Here is a 13,569-nt window from a genome sequence, read left to right on the forward strand (position 1 = left end):
TCTGATGCTTTCGTAGTATCCAGAAAACCATCTCACCTTCAAGGGATGGTACGTAGAAGATGAAAGCTCTGGTTGCATCTCAAGATATGAATCTTCCGATCCCCACAAACCCCAGAGACTTCTGCTTATTGTACCTTCCTTCACTGATGCATTTTATCATCAGAGAAACCTGCTGAACCAATAGCTATATTACATCCATGGCTTCTAGACATTTCAGCTGGAACATCTAGCTTTGACGAACAGCAATGCATCCTAATGTTCACCCCATATGCTTCATTACACTCCTATGATACTCCGTGATCCATTTTATTAAAGCAGGGGAGGGAGAGAGAGAGAGACGTTGGCAGTAATGGTGGAAAGAAGGGCAGGGTTTCACAAATGTGGGTAAAGGCAGAGATGGAGAAATTCCAATTTAGCTATGAAAATTTCATAGCAAAAGGAAAAAGTGTATTTAATAGAGGAAAGGTCTATTTAAGTTTTGGGCAGAACACATATGACACCTAATGCAGGAACTGGGAAGAGGTACGGCAAAGTACCTCACACCTTGAAATGCAGGAATGGCATGGTATGAAAGGGCCCCATCCTGACTCCAGCTTCCATACTAATGGTAGCAAATGGAATCCATGTGGATCCCCTGGACCTGCAGCACAGAGTGGCAACATGGCATGGATGCCCAGGGCCAAGTGGTAGTATGGAAAGTCCAAAGAGCTGAAGGAATGGAGGAAGTATGTTCAGGAAATCTGGAAAGAAAGGATAAAGGGAGCAAAAGGGGAACAGAGAGTGGAGAGTGGAACTCGAGCTTAAGATATAAAGCCCAGAATGACTCTACCTTAGCTTATATCAGGGATGTAAAACCTCTGGCCCACGGGTCTAATCAGGCCAGTGGAGCTTTCACATTCAATCTCCAGAGCTTGGAGGGGCTTGGAGGAATCCTCCCTTATATGCTGGTCTTGCTTTCAAATCTCTCATTGTGCTTGTTTTTAATATTCACGCCCAGAGAACTGAACCATTTGGGAATGGTGAGGAAAAAGAATGCAGCATCAAGGAACAAAACAAGAGTCCAATGAGAATCTAGCAAACCACACATTGCTGGAAATTAATTCAGCTTTTCTGTTTTCTTAGGTTTCCTCCTCACTTGTCTCTTTCTTTACTTAGGCTGTGAAGGATTATGAGATTTTGGAATCATTTATGGAGCATCAGCATAGAGGTTTGAGTGCTCTGGAGATGAACAAGCCATGACAAGGAAGAGGGCATATGGCCACCTTAAGTAGCGTCCTACACAAGCTCTCTCTCTCTCTCTCTCTCTCTCTCTCTCTCTCTCTCTCTCTCTCTCTCTCTGTCTCTCCACATGGCACTCCCACTTCCTCTCAGTTTGCACCTGCCTCCCCTCCCATTTCTGCTTACACAATCCCTTTTCTACCACCTCATTCCTCCTCACAGCAAGCATCTGCTTCTTATACCTTCGCCACCTCTCATTTGGTTGTTCACTGTCCAACCCAGCTCTTATTCCTGATTCTATTCTGAGGCAAATGAAATGGCTTTGACGCAATCATTGTTATTTTGGGCTTTTCTATACGGGGCCATTCATCTGCTGTATCTACTTTCACTACAAAATTGAGATCCGAGCACTATACAAAGAGCATGTCCTTTCCTGCTTTTCCTCTCTATAACCTCTAGGTGGTATCAAAGAATAGCACAATTACACAAGTTTTCTTTCACTTTCACAAATAATATTCTATTTCCCCTACTTTTTTTTTAAAAAAAAAACTCGCTGAAAGTACTGTTTAAAAACAGAAGCGAAACTGGAGGGGCATGACGTCGTCCAAAGAACCCATGCACAACTGTGATGAACACACAATACAAGGGACCAAGATGAGAGTGAGTGAGTCAGGTGGCTTATTTTCTAGAAAGCACTGAGAATTCTCCATTGGTATCATATCAATTTATTCCTAAATAAAGAACTCTCTTAACTCAACTTGACTACATTTATGAATGTTAAAACAAGAGAGTTTTAAAATTAGGTACCTATGGACCTGGCACTCTATGGGGAATCCTGAGGGATATAGGAAAATAAGGGTTTTTCATGGTTCAGTTCAAGGGGAATCTACTGTATGTCAATTACTTTAGCGCCCTAATGCTAGTCATGGAGATGCTAGCATGTGGTTATAAAGTCATATATAAAACTGCATTTATTACCATTTTAGGCAGCTGAAACCCAAGTGTTTCCTGACTTGATGCATAACAGTTGCAGTATGGTTCTTGGGTTTGCAGTCTAGACAAAATTGGCAGCCTCTAAAATTTATAGCTGTCTGCTGTTGCAAAAATGTGTCAAAACTCAAATTTGCATAAAGGTTGTACTGTGATCATGCCTGGAATCGTGCTACTAGCGACTGTGTTTGCTTCGGCACTTGTTTTACATTCTTTTCAGATTGTTTGGAATCCATCATGCTTCTATCCATACATGGCCGAAGCTCGTGGGACAGCATTCCATAGCTTCCAAAAGGGACAGGGATAATATTTATGATCGTGTTTGCCTAAATTCCAAATACAAATCACACAGTAATCTAAATAAATTAAACTGAAGAGCACCACAACACATAAATTTTAATTAAGTAAGTTATTGCAACAAAAATGTGAGTTTTCCACTGCTTTTTCTGTTAAACATTTTTATCGTTCAGCCTTTCAGTATCAGTTATGTCATGAATGCTCCTCTGTGGTACTCTTCATTCCTGCTTTTTTAGCCTCTCCTGTGTTTCCATGGAATAGCCTTTGTGTTATGATCATCATGGCTGAGATAGCCATAAATCAATGTTTAGTTCCATATGTTCTTCACTGCATATTCTTCGTTGGCAACTATGGATCTTTAGCCAATTGAGGACCATTTTTCTCTGGTGGAAGGAGTAGGCATACATGCTCTTTCCCTCACTGCATATACTGGGGCTTGGTTCATACCGAGGGCTTGGTTCATACAGTGCTTATATCTACAGTGCCAGAGGAGTTCATATGCTTCAAGCGAAATCAGAGATATGCATGGATGTGGGTGAGCTAGGCTTCAAGCCAGTAGACATGCTTAGGGTTTCACTGCTAAAATATGTGTACATCAATATTGTTTGCATAAACACTGGTACAAACATAAGAACTACTCAAGAAGAGCCATGCTGCATCAGACAAAAGGCCTATCTAGTCAAGCATTCTGTTCCTACAGTGGCCAACCAGATGGCTGTGAGAAACCCACAATGGGCCTGTTCAGACAACATGCTAAGCCATGGTAGGCTGCTAACCCTTTTGCAGCAAATGGTTAGTGAGTGGGTTAAAACCATGGTTATGTAGCCATCATCGTTAGGAATGGTTCACATGACACGCTAAGTGATGGTTCACATGACATGCTAAACCACAATGTTTAGCTCAAAATGCTTAACCACAGTGGCTTAGTGTGTTGTCTGAACAGCCTGTATGAGTGCAATAGCACTGTATTGGTTCAAAAATGCACAATTTGGTAAGTCTGCATTAAAATTTGAACTGAACAAATTTCTCCCCATCCCTTTCTAGAAGGGCAGGCTAACAATTGTGGATGCCCAGCAGTGAAGGTTACTGAGACGGCATGCAACATTTTGGAGGAGGGGCATGCTGGCTCTTTTTTCTGAAGCTGCCTGCCTGGGCTGAATCATCAAGAAGCTGGTTTAGAGTACGGGTGGGAAAGCTGTAGATGTTGTTGGACTTCAACTGGGGAGGTGTGGATTTTGTTAAATCCGTTCTACTTGTGTTCCGCAGATTGTCAGGCAGCTTTCATTCCCTCATCTACTCACTCATGGAATCAGATGTTTGTTTAGGGATGAATCGTGCATTTCGATCCTGTTTACAAATTTGCATTTGCACTCATGCACATTAGTGCTAATGCGCATGAGTGCTAATGCACGGAGTGCAAGAGAGTCAGTGTGGTGTAGTGGCTACAGTGTTGGTCTGAGAGTCGGGAGATCCGGGTTCTGGTTCCCACTCAGCCATGGAAGCTCATTGGGTGACTTAAGCCAGTCACAGACTCTCAGCCCAACCTACCTCACAGGGTTGTTTTTGTGGGGATAGAATGGAAGAGGAAGGGGAGGATTATGTACGCCGCCTTGGGTTCTTTGGAGGAAAAAAAGGCAGGATAGAAATGTAATAAATGAATGAATGAATAAATGAATAAATAAATAATGCAGAGTGCTGCAAATCCTACCAAAAGTGTGTGGGGGTGGGTGGGTGGGGGGGAGGAAACCTGGTCTGCAAGTGACTCAGAAAAAGCTGGTTGGATTCATAGAAATCCTAACTCATTTGAATCCATTGTGGATTTCTTCGACATCCCTAACAACAACTCCTATAGTCAAAACTGGCTCCTGGTTTTTGGGGGGCTCTTGGGCAAGGCACCCTCCATGGGCCGCCTTCCTCAGTGAGCCTACTTTCTCAGCACCATTGTCACCACCTGTTATTGCTCCTCATTCCGTTTCTCATCATTGCTACCACTTGCTTGATTCTCAAGCAACTGCTCCTCCTCACCACTGCCACTGTTGTCTGGGCCAAAGCAAAAGGCAGAAGAACAAGCAGATGGAAATGGTAAAGAAGTGCAGCAACTCTGGGAGTTTTTGTCAGTGGGCCCCTGCTGGGCTGTGGGCCCTCAGCAGGTGCCTGACCATGCCTATCCTTGAACTTTTGCTACACTGACTGGGGCTAATGCTAGTTGGAATCTAACAATATCTGGATGGCTACAGAGGTCTGTTAGCATTGCTCCTCTCTGCATAAGCTTTCTAGCAACAGGCAAAAAGGGAGCATCAGTGTTCTCTGTTCACTACCGCTGTCAAATGAGGATTTGTAGATTTTAGCCACAGGCTCTGTCTACCTTTGACAGAGTTAACCACACAGCCCGAGAAAAAAGTGACAGTTACAGTTTAATCCTACAGTCCAGCTGCAAGCAAAATTAATCCTACCTCGTGAATAAGGATTTGGGGACTCAGGAGGACTCTTGCCACAAGGGATTTGAAATGACTTTCCTTTCCTCTGTAAGAAAAGCAAAGGGGGAAAAACCCCCACCTCCCCCATCATTCGTGCTGTCCTGAAATAGCTTTCTCCTGATACCATAATTGCCCTTTGCACCTTTTGGCACCTCAGAATTGTAACATAGAAATGCTTTTCTCACGTGCGTTAGCAGGTGTCATATTCTTTCGACTGAATCTGTACGGACGTAAACTTGGCATTTTCAGACCAATCAGGCGAAGTGGATGTGAGGGGAGCAGAGGGGACTAACAAAATGATGCACGTCCCCAGAGGCATAGAGCCAGCAAAGCGAGAACACAGTCTTAAAATGTCAGCCTTTTACCATCCCAAAGAAGGTACTGAGGTGTGCCAAACCTCCCAGAGAAATTTCATTAATCTGATCAAAGACTCTTTCACTGCCCTCCAGATTCCAACAGATTTGTCACTGCAGCAGGACCTTCCTGATTTCTTTCAAATTCCACTCAGACAAAACTATGGTAACTTGGAAAACATGTAAAGCCCCCACCCATCCACCATTTTGAAAAATATAAAATCCATCAATATAAAATATAAAATCCATCAGTTACCATGATTTTCTGCCAGCCCTTAGGGAACCTGTGCATCTGAAGCCTTTGCTAGACCTACCAGTAAATCTACGCTGGACGAGGGGAGACGCCGTGACGCAAGTATCACAGGATGTCGCCCTAGTCTACACATCAGGTGCGACAAGCTCAAGGAGAGACCCATTGCGCCCGCCATTTTTTTTAAAGGAACAAAGTGCACGAATGCTCGTGCACAAAGTTAAGTGGTTTTTTTTAATTTAAATTGGGTTTCCCTGCTCCCCCCACCCTGCCCCTGATGGGCGCAGCTCCCGGCTCCACGGCTTTTCTCGTGCAGAGCCGGGAAAAGCTGCAAAAATGGGCCACATGCTTGTGGTCTCACAGGAAAAAGCGGGCCCAAAGGGGTAGGCTATATCCCGGGGCCTGGCAGGGTTGATCCCTGCCTGAGCTCGGGATCCCCTATACGTCATCTGGACACACAGGGACAATCCTGGGTATCACCCCGGGATATAGCCTGGTCTAGCAAAGGCCTGAGAATTGCTAGGTTTAGGTTGGTTCTAAGAAAAGTATTGGCCTACTGGATTCCCCGCCCCCCGCCCCCCACCCTGAATGGACCAACACACCTTCACCTGCTTTTTATGTTTTTGTTTTAATTGCAGCTCCAGTAACCGGAGCCTTTAAACATACTGAGATCTCACTGACAGTCTTAAGTCTGCATTGGATTACACCCATTGCTTCTCTAAACTATCTATCCACATCTTCCTGTACATCTGGAAAGCTTGTTAACTTTTACATAACTTACCTTTCTTTTCCGCAGTATGACTTGACTATCCATAGGCTGGGGCATTACTATGTTATTCTTTAAACCAGTCACTCCTTCCACCAAGGGTACACTTGTGATGTATTGATTTTGAGAATCTGCAAAGCCATTTGAATCCAGTCCATTTCCCTCTGGCAGAAGATAAGAACCAGGTGATGGCCCAAGATTACTGGAGTCTGCAGCAACTACACTGTTGTTACTACATTGACCAGGAAAAAGCTCATCAGGTAAAAGACTGCTAACAGTTTTTTCATTCCCATCGTTAGGAGCACCTGATTTTTCATGCTGCTCTGCGGCTACAACCTCATGGACCACCTTCTCCTCAGGCACATCTTTTTCCACTTTTGAAAGCTCACAGAAGTTTTCTTTTGGGGCATCCTCATTTTCATTGGAAATATTGCAATAAATTTCCAGACCTCCTTCTCTGCTATTGCAAATGTCTTCCTCTTCCATCCCTGATTTGGTATCTCTCTCAGAATTAAGTTCATTTGTTTCCCCAGTTGGTTCACAGACATTATTAGATTCTTTCTTTGCTTCTACTTGTGGGCCTATCTCTATGCAAGGTCCTGCTCCTCCTTCTAAAGTATTTTTTTCGGCTGACAATTTCTCTTCAACATGAGTGAACTGGTGGTTGACTTCCTCCAAAGTAAGCTCCATGTCGTCATCGTTGTTATCACCACCACTATGACCACCACCATCGTCACCGGAAACATTGACCAAAGTTTCTGTACTGTCTTCCAGAGAGAGAAATTCTTCCTCTTGATGATTGTCATTCTCATCCACCTCTTTGGATATATTACCAAGCAGCTTCGAAGGGAAACTGGCCAGTTCTCCACCAAGACAGCAATCTGGCAAGGAAGCACTTTTTTCTTTATGGCCTTCACTCCGAAGTCCATCCTTTTCCATGCCTGCCTGCAGGTTGTCAACTACTAGGCCATGCCTGCATAATATATTAGAATCAATAGAACCAAAAGGCAAGCCCATCCATTGGGTCACATGCTCTTCCCAGCTTCTTTTCCTGATTGCTAGAGACATGTCATAGTACTTTAGCAACAGGTTCCAATGTGTAATACAATCAGGGCCAGACGAAACATCATGGCTTCCATGAACTTCTCCACAGAATGAAATGATTTTACCTCTTGCATATCTGTTTAAAAGAAGAAGAAAGTTGTTGCTTCAATGTAAAAACACGCACACCCAAGAACAACAAAAAGAAACACATATGAAAATATATATGCAAAAGCATCAGTAAGCTGCATGAGTTAGGGAGGGAAGGATTTGAAAAGATGTTTTGTAGGACAACGTTAATCATTTTCAAAGACAGAAGCTATAATCAAGCATGGCCTCCTTGCTGATTACTCTCTCAAATGAAGTAAACAGAATGTTATAAACAACTCCATGAGAACACAACGGGTTCTATAAGCCAAAATTTGACAATGAGTCTCTCTTCACTGTCTCTGTCATAAGACAGCTATTTCCATGGCTTTAAAAGCCATCGAGTCTTGTGAGTCTTCGTACACAAGTCCACAAGTCCTATTCATGAAAATAACCAAACATAGCATCATTGTCTAGAGGCTGTATTTTTAACTATTCATATATTCTGAATTCTCTATTTATTTCATAAATTTATACCCAAAACTATCATCTTTCCTAATACTTGTTTTCTTTCTCTCACTTTCTTCATATCTTCTACTACGAGAGATGGAAGCGATTGGAAATGAGACACTCTGGGGTAGTTTGATTGCAAGGACTTGTAGTGTAATCGAGTGAACCATTATATGTGTTGGCCATCCTCCTGTTCCAACAGCAGTTCAGCTGCTGTATATTTGTAAAACAAACCAACAAACCCAAAACCCTCCAAACAGGTGTTTATCTGACTGATCCATTTAATCACCTAATTAATAGGCAGCTATTGGCCAGCCTTATTAACCTGCTCCAGGAAGCTGTCTGTTGTAATCAAGGATGAGCAAAGTGGAGAAAAGTGCTGATAAATCAGAAGGGAACAAACAGCAAACAGAGCAAATCCATTGTTGTGTTGTCATAAGAAAGTGCAATGCAATAATTTTTAAATGTAAATGAAAAAGAATCAGGACGTATTTTGCACTCCCTAATCTTTGCTTGTTTCAGCTCTTTCTGTGCAGGCAGTTGGGTTTTCAAGTATACCTGAGTTTGACTGCAAACTAACCAGTGGAAGGTTAGCACAACTGAAGACTTGATTTCTTTAGCATTGAAGAGTCTTTTTTGTAAGATACTAGAGGCCAGTGATGCCTCAGTGGCCATGTTCATAGGCTATGGTTGCTACTGGGAATCTGATTTGTATGGGTGCATTTCCATGTAATTAAGCATTCTGGCACACACCCCTTTGAAGCCAATACTAATCAGCAATACTCTCCAAAATTAGGGTCTTCCCTAGCATGGTTCACTACAGCTGGATGTGAACTACCTGTGTCCATAGAAAGAGCTGCCTATGTGATCTGAGTTCCTTGAGTTGCAACCACATCATAAGGATATCTCGCGAAGGAGGCCTTTCAGTGCTTATGGTGGGAAAGCCGCCCTGTTTTGCAAAGACGTGCTTCGCATGCTACCTTTTCCTCTGCCTGGCTTTCCAATGAGCCTCACACAAGATTACTTGCGCCAAGCATCTGAGTCATTAGGGACAATCTGCTGTACTGACTCTCCCAAGCTGACCTTATCATGGAATGTATGACAGCGCTGGCTCTCATTCAGAATCATGTAAGCAAAGGGAACAAACAGCACAATGTTGCAAAGTCCTTTTGAACAGACTACTGCTTTGCTTTTCAAATAATAATAATAATAATAATAATAATTTTAAAATCTCTTCACTGGCTGCCAATTAGTTTCCGGGCGAAGTATAAAGTGTTGGTTATCACCTTACTGTTTTACTCTGTACAGCACCATGTACATTGATGGTGCTATATAAATAAATAATAATAATAATAATAATAATACATGGTTTGGGTCCAGGCTACCTGTGGGATCGCCTTCTCCCATACAATCTGCCCCGCACACTCAGGTCCTCTGGGAAGAACTTCCTTCAGCCAACCAAAACTAGGCTGACAGATATTACCCAGAGGACCTTTTCCTCTGCTGCTCCCAGACTGTGCAATGGCCTGCCGGAGGAGATTCGTCAACTTAATAGTCTTTTAGCATTTAAGAAAGCTATAAAGACTGATCTCTTCCTGCAGGCCTATCCAGTGGAATTGTAGGATGCTTTTAGGATCCTTTTTAGTATGTTTTTAGGAAGTTTTAAATATTGTCTTTGATTAATATTTTAATAATAATAATGCATACACATATGTAATAAATAAATCTTCAAACAACAAACCAGAGATGCTCGGGCTTCTCAGGGGTTTCAGCACTGCTGCTGCTGTATTTGGATGTGGCCAAGCAGTGGAGGCTGGTGGCACCGATTCTGAGGGCGTGTGTGAATCCATTCTGGGTTTTAATCAAAGCCAGCCAGAACGCTAAAGGGTTAAGCACCTTGGATAGCTCCTTTAGAGTTCTGTCTGGTTCTGACTAAAACCCAGATTGGATTCATAGCCTCACCAAATTTGGGGCCACCAGTGTCCACTGGACTCAAGCCTTCTTCAGGTATTCTTCCTACCATGTTGAATGAATGCAAGAGCAGAGGAGAGCTCCAGCCCCTCCATCACTGCATCCTTCGCCCTGTATGCATGGTTGGTGACAGTCTGAACAGGAGAGCCTCCTGTACCCATAGATGCCCTCCGTGTGATTAAAAGCCCTGGATGCAGATCATATCTATTGGTTCTGTTGTGTTCTGAACTCACTGCTCATTGGCCAAATGTAATTAAATGCAACTCTTTAATGTTTACACCGTCATGGGGGGGGGGAATCCTTTATTAAATAACAGCTACAACTGTAAAGAAAACCTTCTGTGTTGTACTTGTAACATATTACTGGTTCAAGAAACAGCCACTTTTCCTTTTCACTCCCTACATAGGAACTGTCAGCACTTAGCATGGATCTGCTTATTGATTTCAGCAATAAAGAAGATTAACTGCTGAGTTTGTTCTGGGTCATTTCAGTCTACCAAGGGAAGCTCCGATTGCACACCCAGACCATAAGGCTGTCCTGACAAATCACATGCCTGAAGGTCTAAAAGTAGGCAGCCCGAAAGAATTGCAGAATTATGACTGCGCATCCGAACCTCGGTAAATTATGCTTTGACAAAGTGACTTTCACAATGGAGAGCCTGCACGCTTGGCGGCTTTTTAACCTCCTTTTTAAGGCCAGCCTGTTTCCATTTCACATTCACATTTTCCATGTCTGCAAAGCTGAAGAAGGGAACCTATGTCGAAAGGGTAGCTAGATTCACTGCCTATTATATCAGTGTGAGGACGATGAAATGGAACTTTTCCCCATTAGAATTCAGCCCGGTCAAAAGAGGGAGAAAAAACCATTTTCACAGGCAAAAAATGGTTAGTGAACAATAGGTTCACTTGAGATATTCATTCCCATATTCTCTCTTGGCAGGCAGCATGATTCACTGGATAGAGAGCATTGGGCTGAAAGTGGAACTGTATGTCATATAAGTAACATGGAATTTTCACAATGAAAATTGCATCTCAAAGTGGAGTTCCAATCTTTGACTCAATAATGTACAGTATAACCCATGCTGTGTCTTGACATCATGATGCTATACATTTTTCCCAGCCCCATTTTACTGCTACCAGGGGTGGACAAGTACATAGCATAATGGCATCAAGACACAAACTAAGTCACGCTACACATTAAATAAGGCAAGGGGAACTTGAAACAGAGCTGCCATCTTGTGGGGCGCCCCATTTTTCTTAGAAGGTATAGTTTGTTAGTTGGCTTATTACTTGTTTTTAAGAGTTCCCATTTAACCATTGAGCAGGGGGTTGGACTCGATGGCCTTGTAGGCCCCTTCCAACTCTGCTATTCTATGATTCTATGAAACCCAATCCTCTGGGTGACATACCGCACTTTAAACAATAGGAATTCAAATGCATATCAATCAAATGTCAAATCAAATAACATCAGCACGAATTTACAAAGACATAAAAATGGTTATGATAATCCCATATGTGTAAAAATAGAATAATCAGACATTGTCAGAGTAGAGACTAAAATATTAATCAATAATAGCAGTAAAGAAAACATATGAGTTGCATCTTAACTTAGTCCTCTATTTGATATACTACAATTTAAGCAATATGAATTAAAATGCAAATGAAATAACACAATAAAATATCAAATCAAATAACATACATCATCATCATAAATGTACAGTATATAAAATAGAATAAGCAAACATTGTTAGAATGGAGACTGAAAAGAAATAAGCAATAACAGCTTTAAGAGAAAATCTTAATATTATATAATATTAAAATACAAGGCATAGGTGGACAAAAAGTTCTTTGCCTAGTGCCAAAAAGATGGCACTGTAAGTGCCTGGCCTACCTCTGTAAGGAGGAAAAGGAAAGGAACTTCTCGTGCAAGCACTGAGTCATTACTGACTCTTGGAGGGCCGCCAGCTTTCGCTGACGTTTTCTTGGCAGGCCTTATAGTGGGGTGGTTTGCCATTGCCTTCCCCAGTCGTTATTACTTTTCCCCCACCTAACTGGGTACTCATTTTACTGACTTCGGGAGGATGGAAGGCTGAGTCAACCCGAGCCGGCTGCCTGAAACCAGCTTCCGCTGGGATCGAGCTCAGGACGTGGGGAGAGTTTCAACTGCAGAAACTGCTGCTTTACCGCCCTGCACCACATGAGGCTCTCATGTAGGGAGAGTATTCCACAATTTGAAGGGGTGGCCAGGGCCACCAAAAAAACACAAGGACCTCAAACGGAGAAGGCACTTGTAGTGGACAATCTTAAGGTAAATATGGACAGAGGTTTAATTTTTGTGAACTGCCCAGAGAGCTTTTGGGAGGTATAGAAATACAATAAATAAAATAAAATAAAATAAATAAGAGGGGTTGGTTTTAGTCAGGGATGCAGAACCACTTTCAGCCCAAAGGCTGAGTTCTGTTTTGGAGGCGTTCTTCTGGGTCGCATTCCAGGAGTGGGTGGTCTGAAGGCAAAATGGGGTGGGGAAGAAGGCAAAGGGAACACGGTCAAAATACCCCCCAATACCCGCAACCTTTAGTTTAAAGCTCTTACTGCCAGTAACGAAGCCTTAGGAAGAGGCGTTTCAAGCTTTTTAGAATGGGAGTGGGGAACTGCACAAAAGCCAGGAAACCACCAAGCAATTGATAATTGTGGTGGGGGAGGATGGGGCCAGGGGGATTCGGCTTCCAGGCTTGAGGTTCTGCACCCAATCTTTAAGTGCTGAGGTCCCAAGCCGTGTAAGGATTTATAACTGGAACTTTGAATTGGGCTCAGCCATGAATCCCAAAACAATGCTGGTGATAAAGGACTGGCGTAATGTTCACAGTATCTGGTCCCAGTTAAAACTTTCGATTGCCATATTCTGCACCAAAATTTCCAGGTTGTCCTCAAATGCAGCCCCATATACAGTTTATGGCAGTCATCCAATGGGAGGCTACCAGAGCATTGATCACTGAAACTAGCTTATCAACATCCAGATAGTGTTCCATTGTCAGCCCAATGCATCACATCAACTCCCTTGCAAAATGTATCTCTCCGGAGAACCTATTCCTCATTACTAAACTTTGCCAGTGAAAACACCACTCTGTATTTCTTATAATACGTAGTCCTGCCCTTAAACCAGGAGGCTGGGAGCCAAACCACACATTACTTGAAAGATGTAGCAAGCAGCTTATGTCTTTTTTGCCCTTTTTTTTAACTTAAAATTAGATGTTGGGACTTGATCCACATCAGAACCATAGTCTCTCTCTCTCTCTCTCTCTCTCTCTGTGTGTGTGTGTGTGTGTGTAGAGGGGGGGACTTTAACACTTTGCCCCACACTGCTGACCTGATCTGGATCGCTCCCCCCCAAAAAAAAACCATGCCTGCATTTTACATTATCAAAAAGTAATCCATTTGTTTTCATAGATCCTTTTTGGCAATGCAAATTCCAGGTGTGGGACTCCCAATCTGGGTTGAGACCACAGCGGATGATCCCTAAACCCATGGTAGGGTACCAATCCGTACCAGGTTCCCTATGCCTACAGTTAAGTAAAAAACAGAAGAAAAAAGACCTGGTTTGCACATAACA

At 42.8% G+C, this 13,569-nt stretch overlaps 1 protein-coding gene across 1 annotated transcript in view; it reads right to left on the reverse strand.

The window, feature by feature from the left end:
- Nucleotides 1–13,569, reverse strand: part of DLC1 (DLC1 Rho GTPase activating protein) — a 290,227-nt gene that overhangs the window by 262,675 nt on the left and 13,983 nt on the right. Inside the window, exon 2 of the mRNA XM_063135176.1 lies at nucleotides 6,367–7,531. Within this exon, the coding sequence (XP_062991246.1) occupies nucleotides 6,367–7,419 (1,053 nt within the window). The 5' untranslated portion in view covers nucleotides 7,420–7,531. The remainder of the gene's footprint in view (nucleotides 1–6,366; nucleotides 7,532–13,569) is intronic.

This window comes from Elgaria multicarinata, chromosome 10 (assembly GCF_023053635.1).
Source record: "Elgaria multicarinata webbii isolate HBS135686 ecotype San Diego chromosome 10, rElgMul1.1.pri, whole genome shotgun sequence".
In the NCBI taxonomy this organism is placed as follows: Eukaryota; Metazoa; Chordata; class Lepidosauria; order Squamata; family Anguidae; genus Elgaria; species Elgaria multicarinata.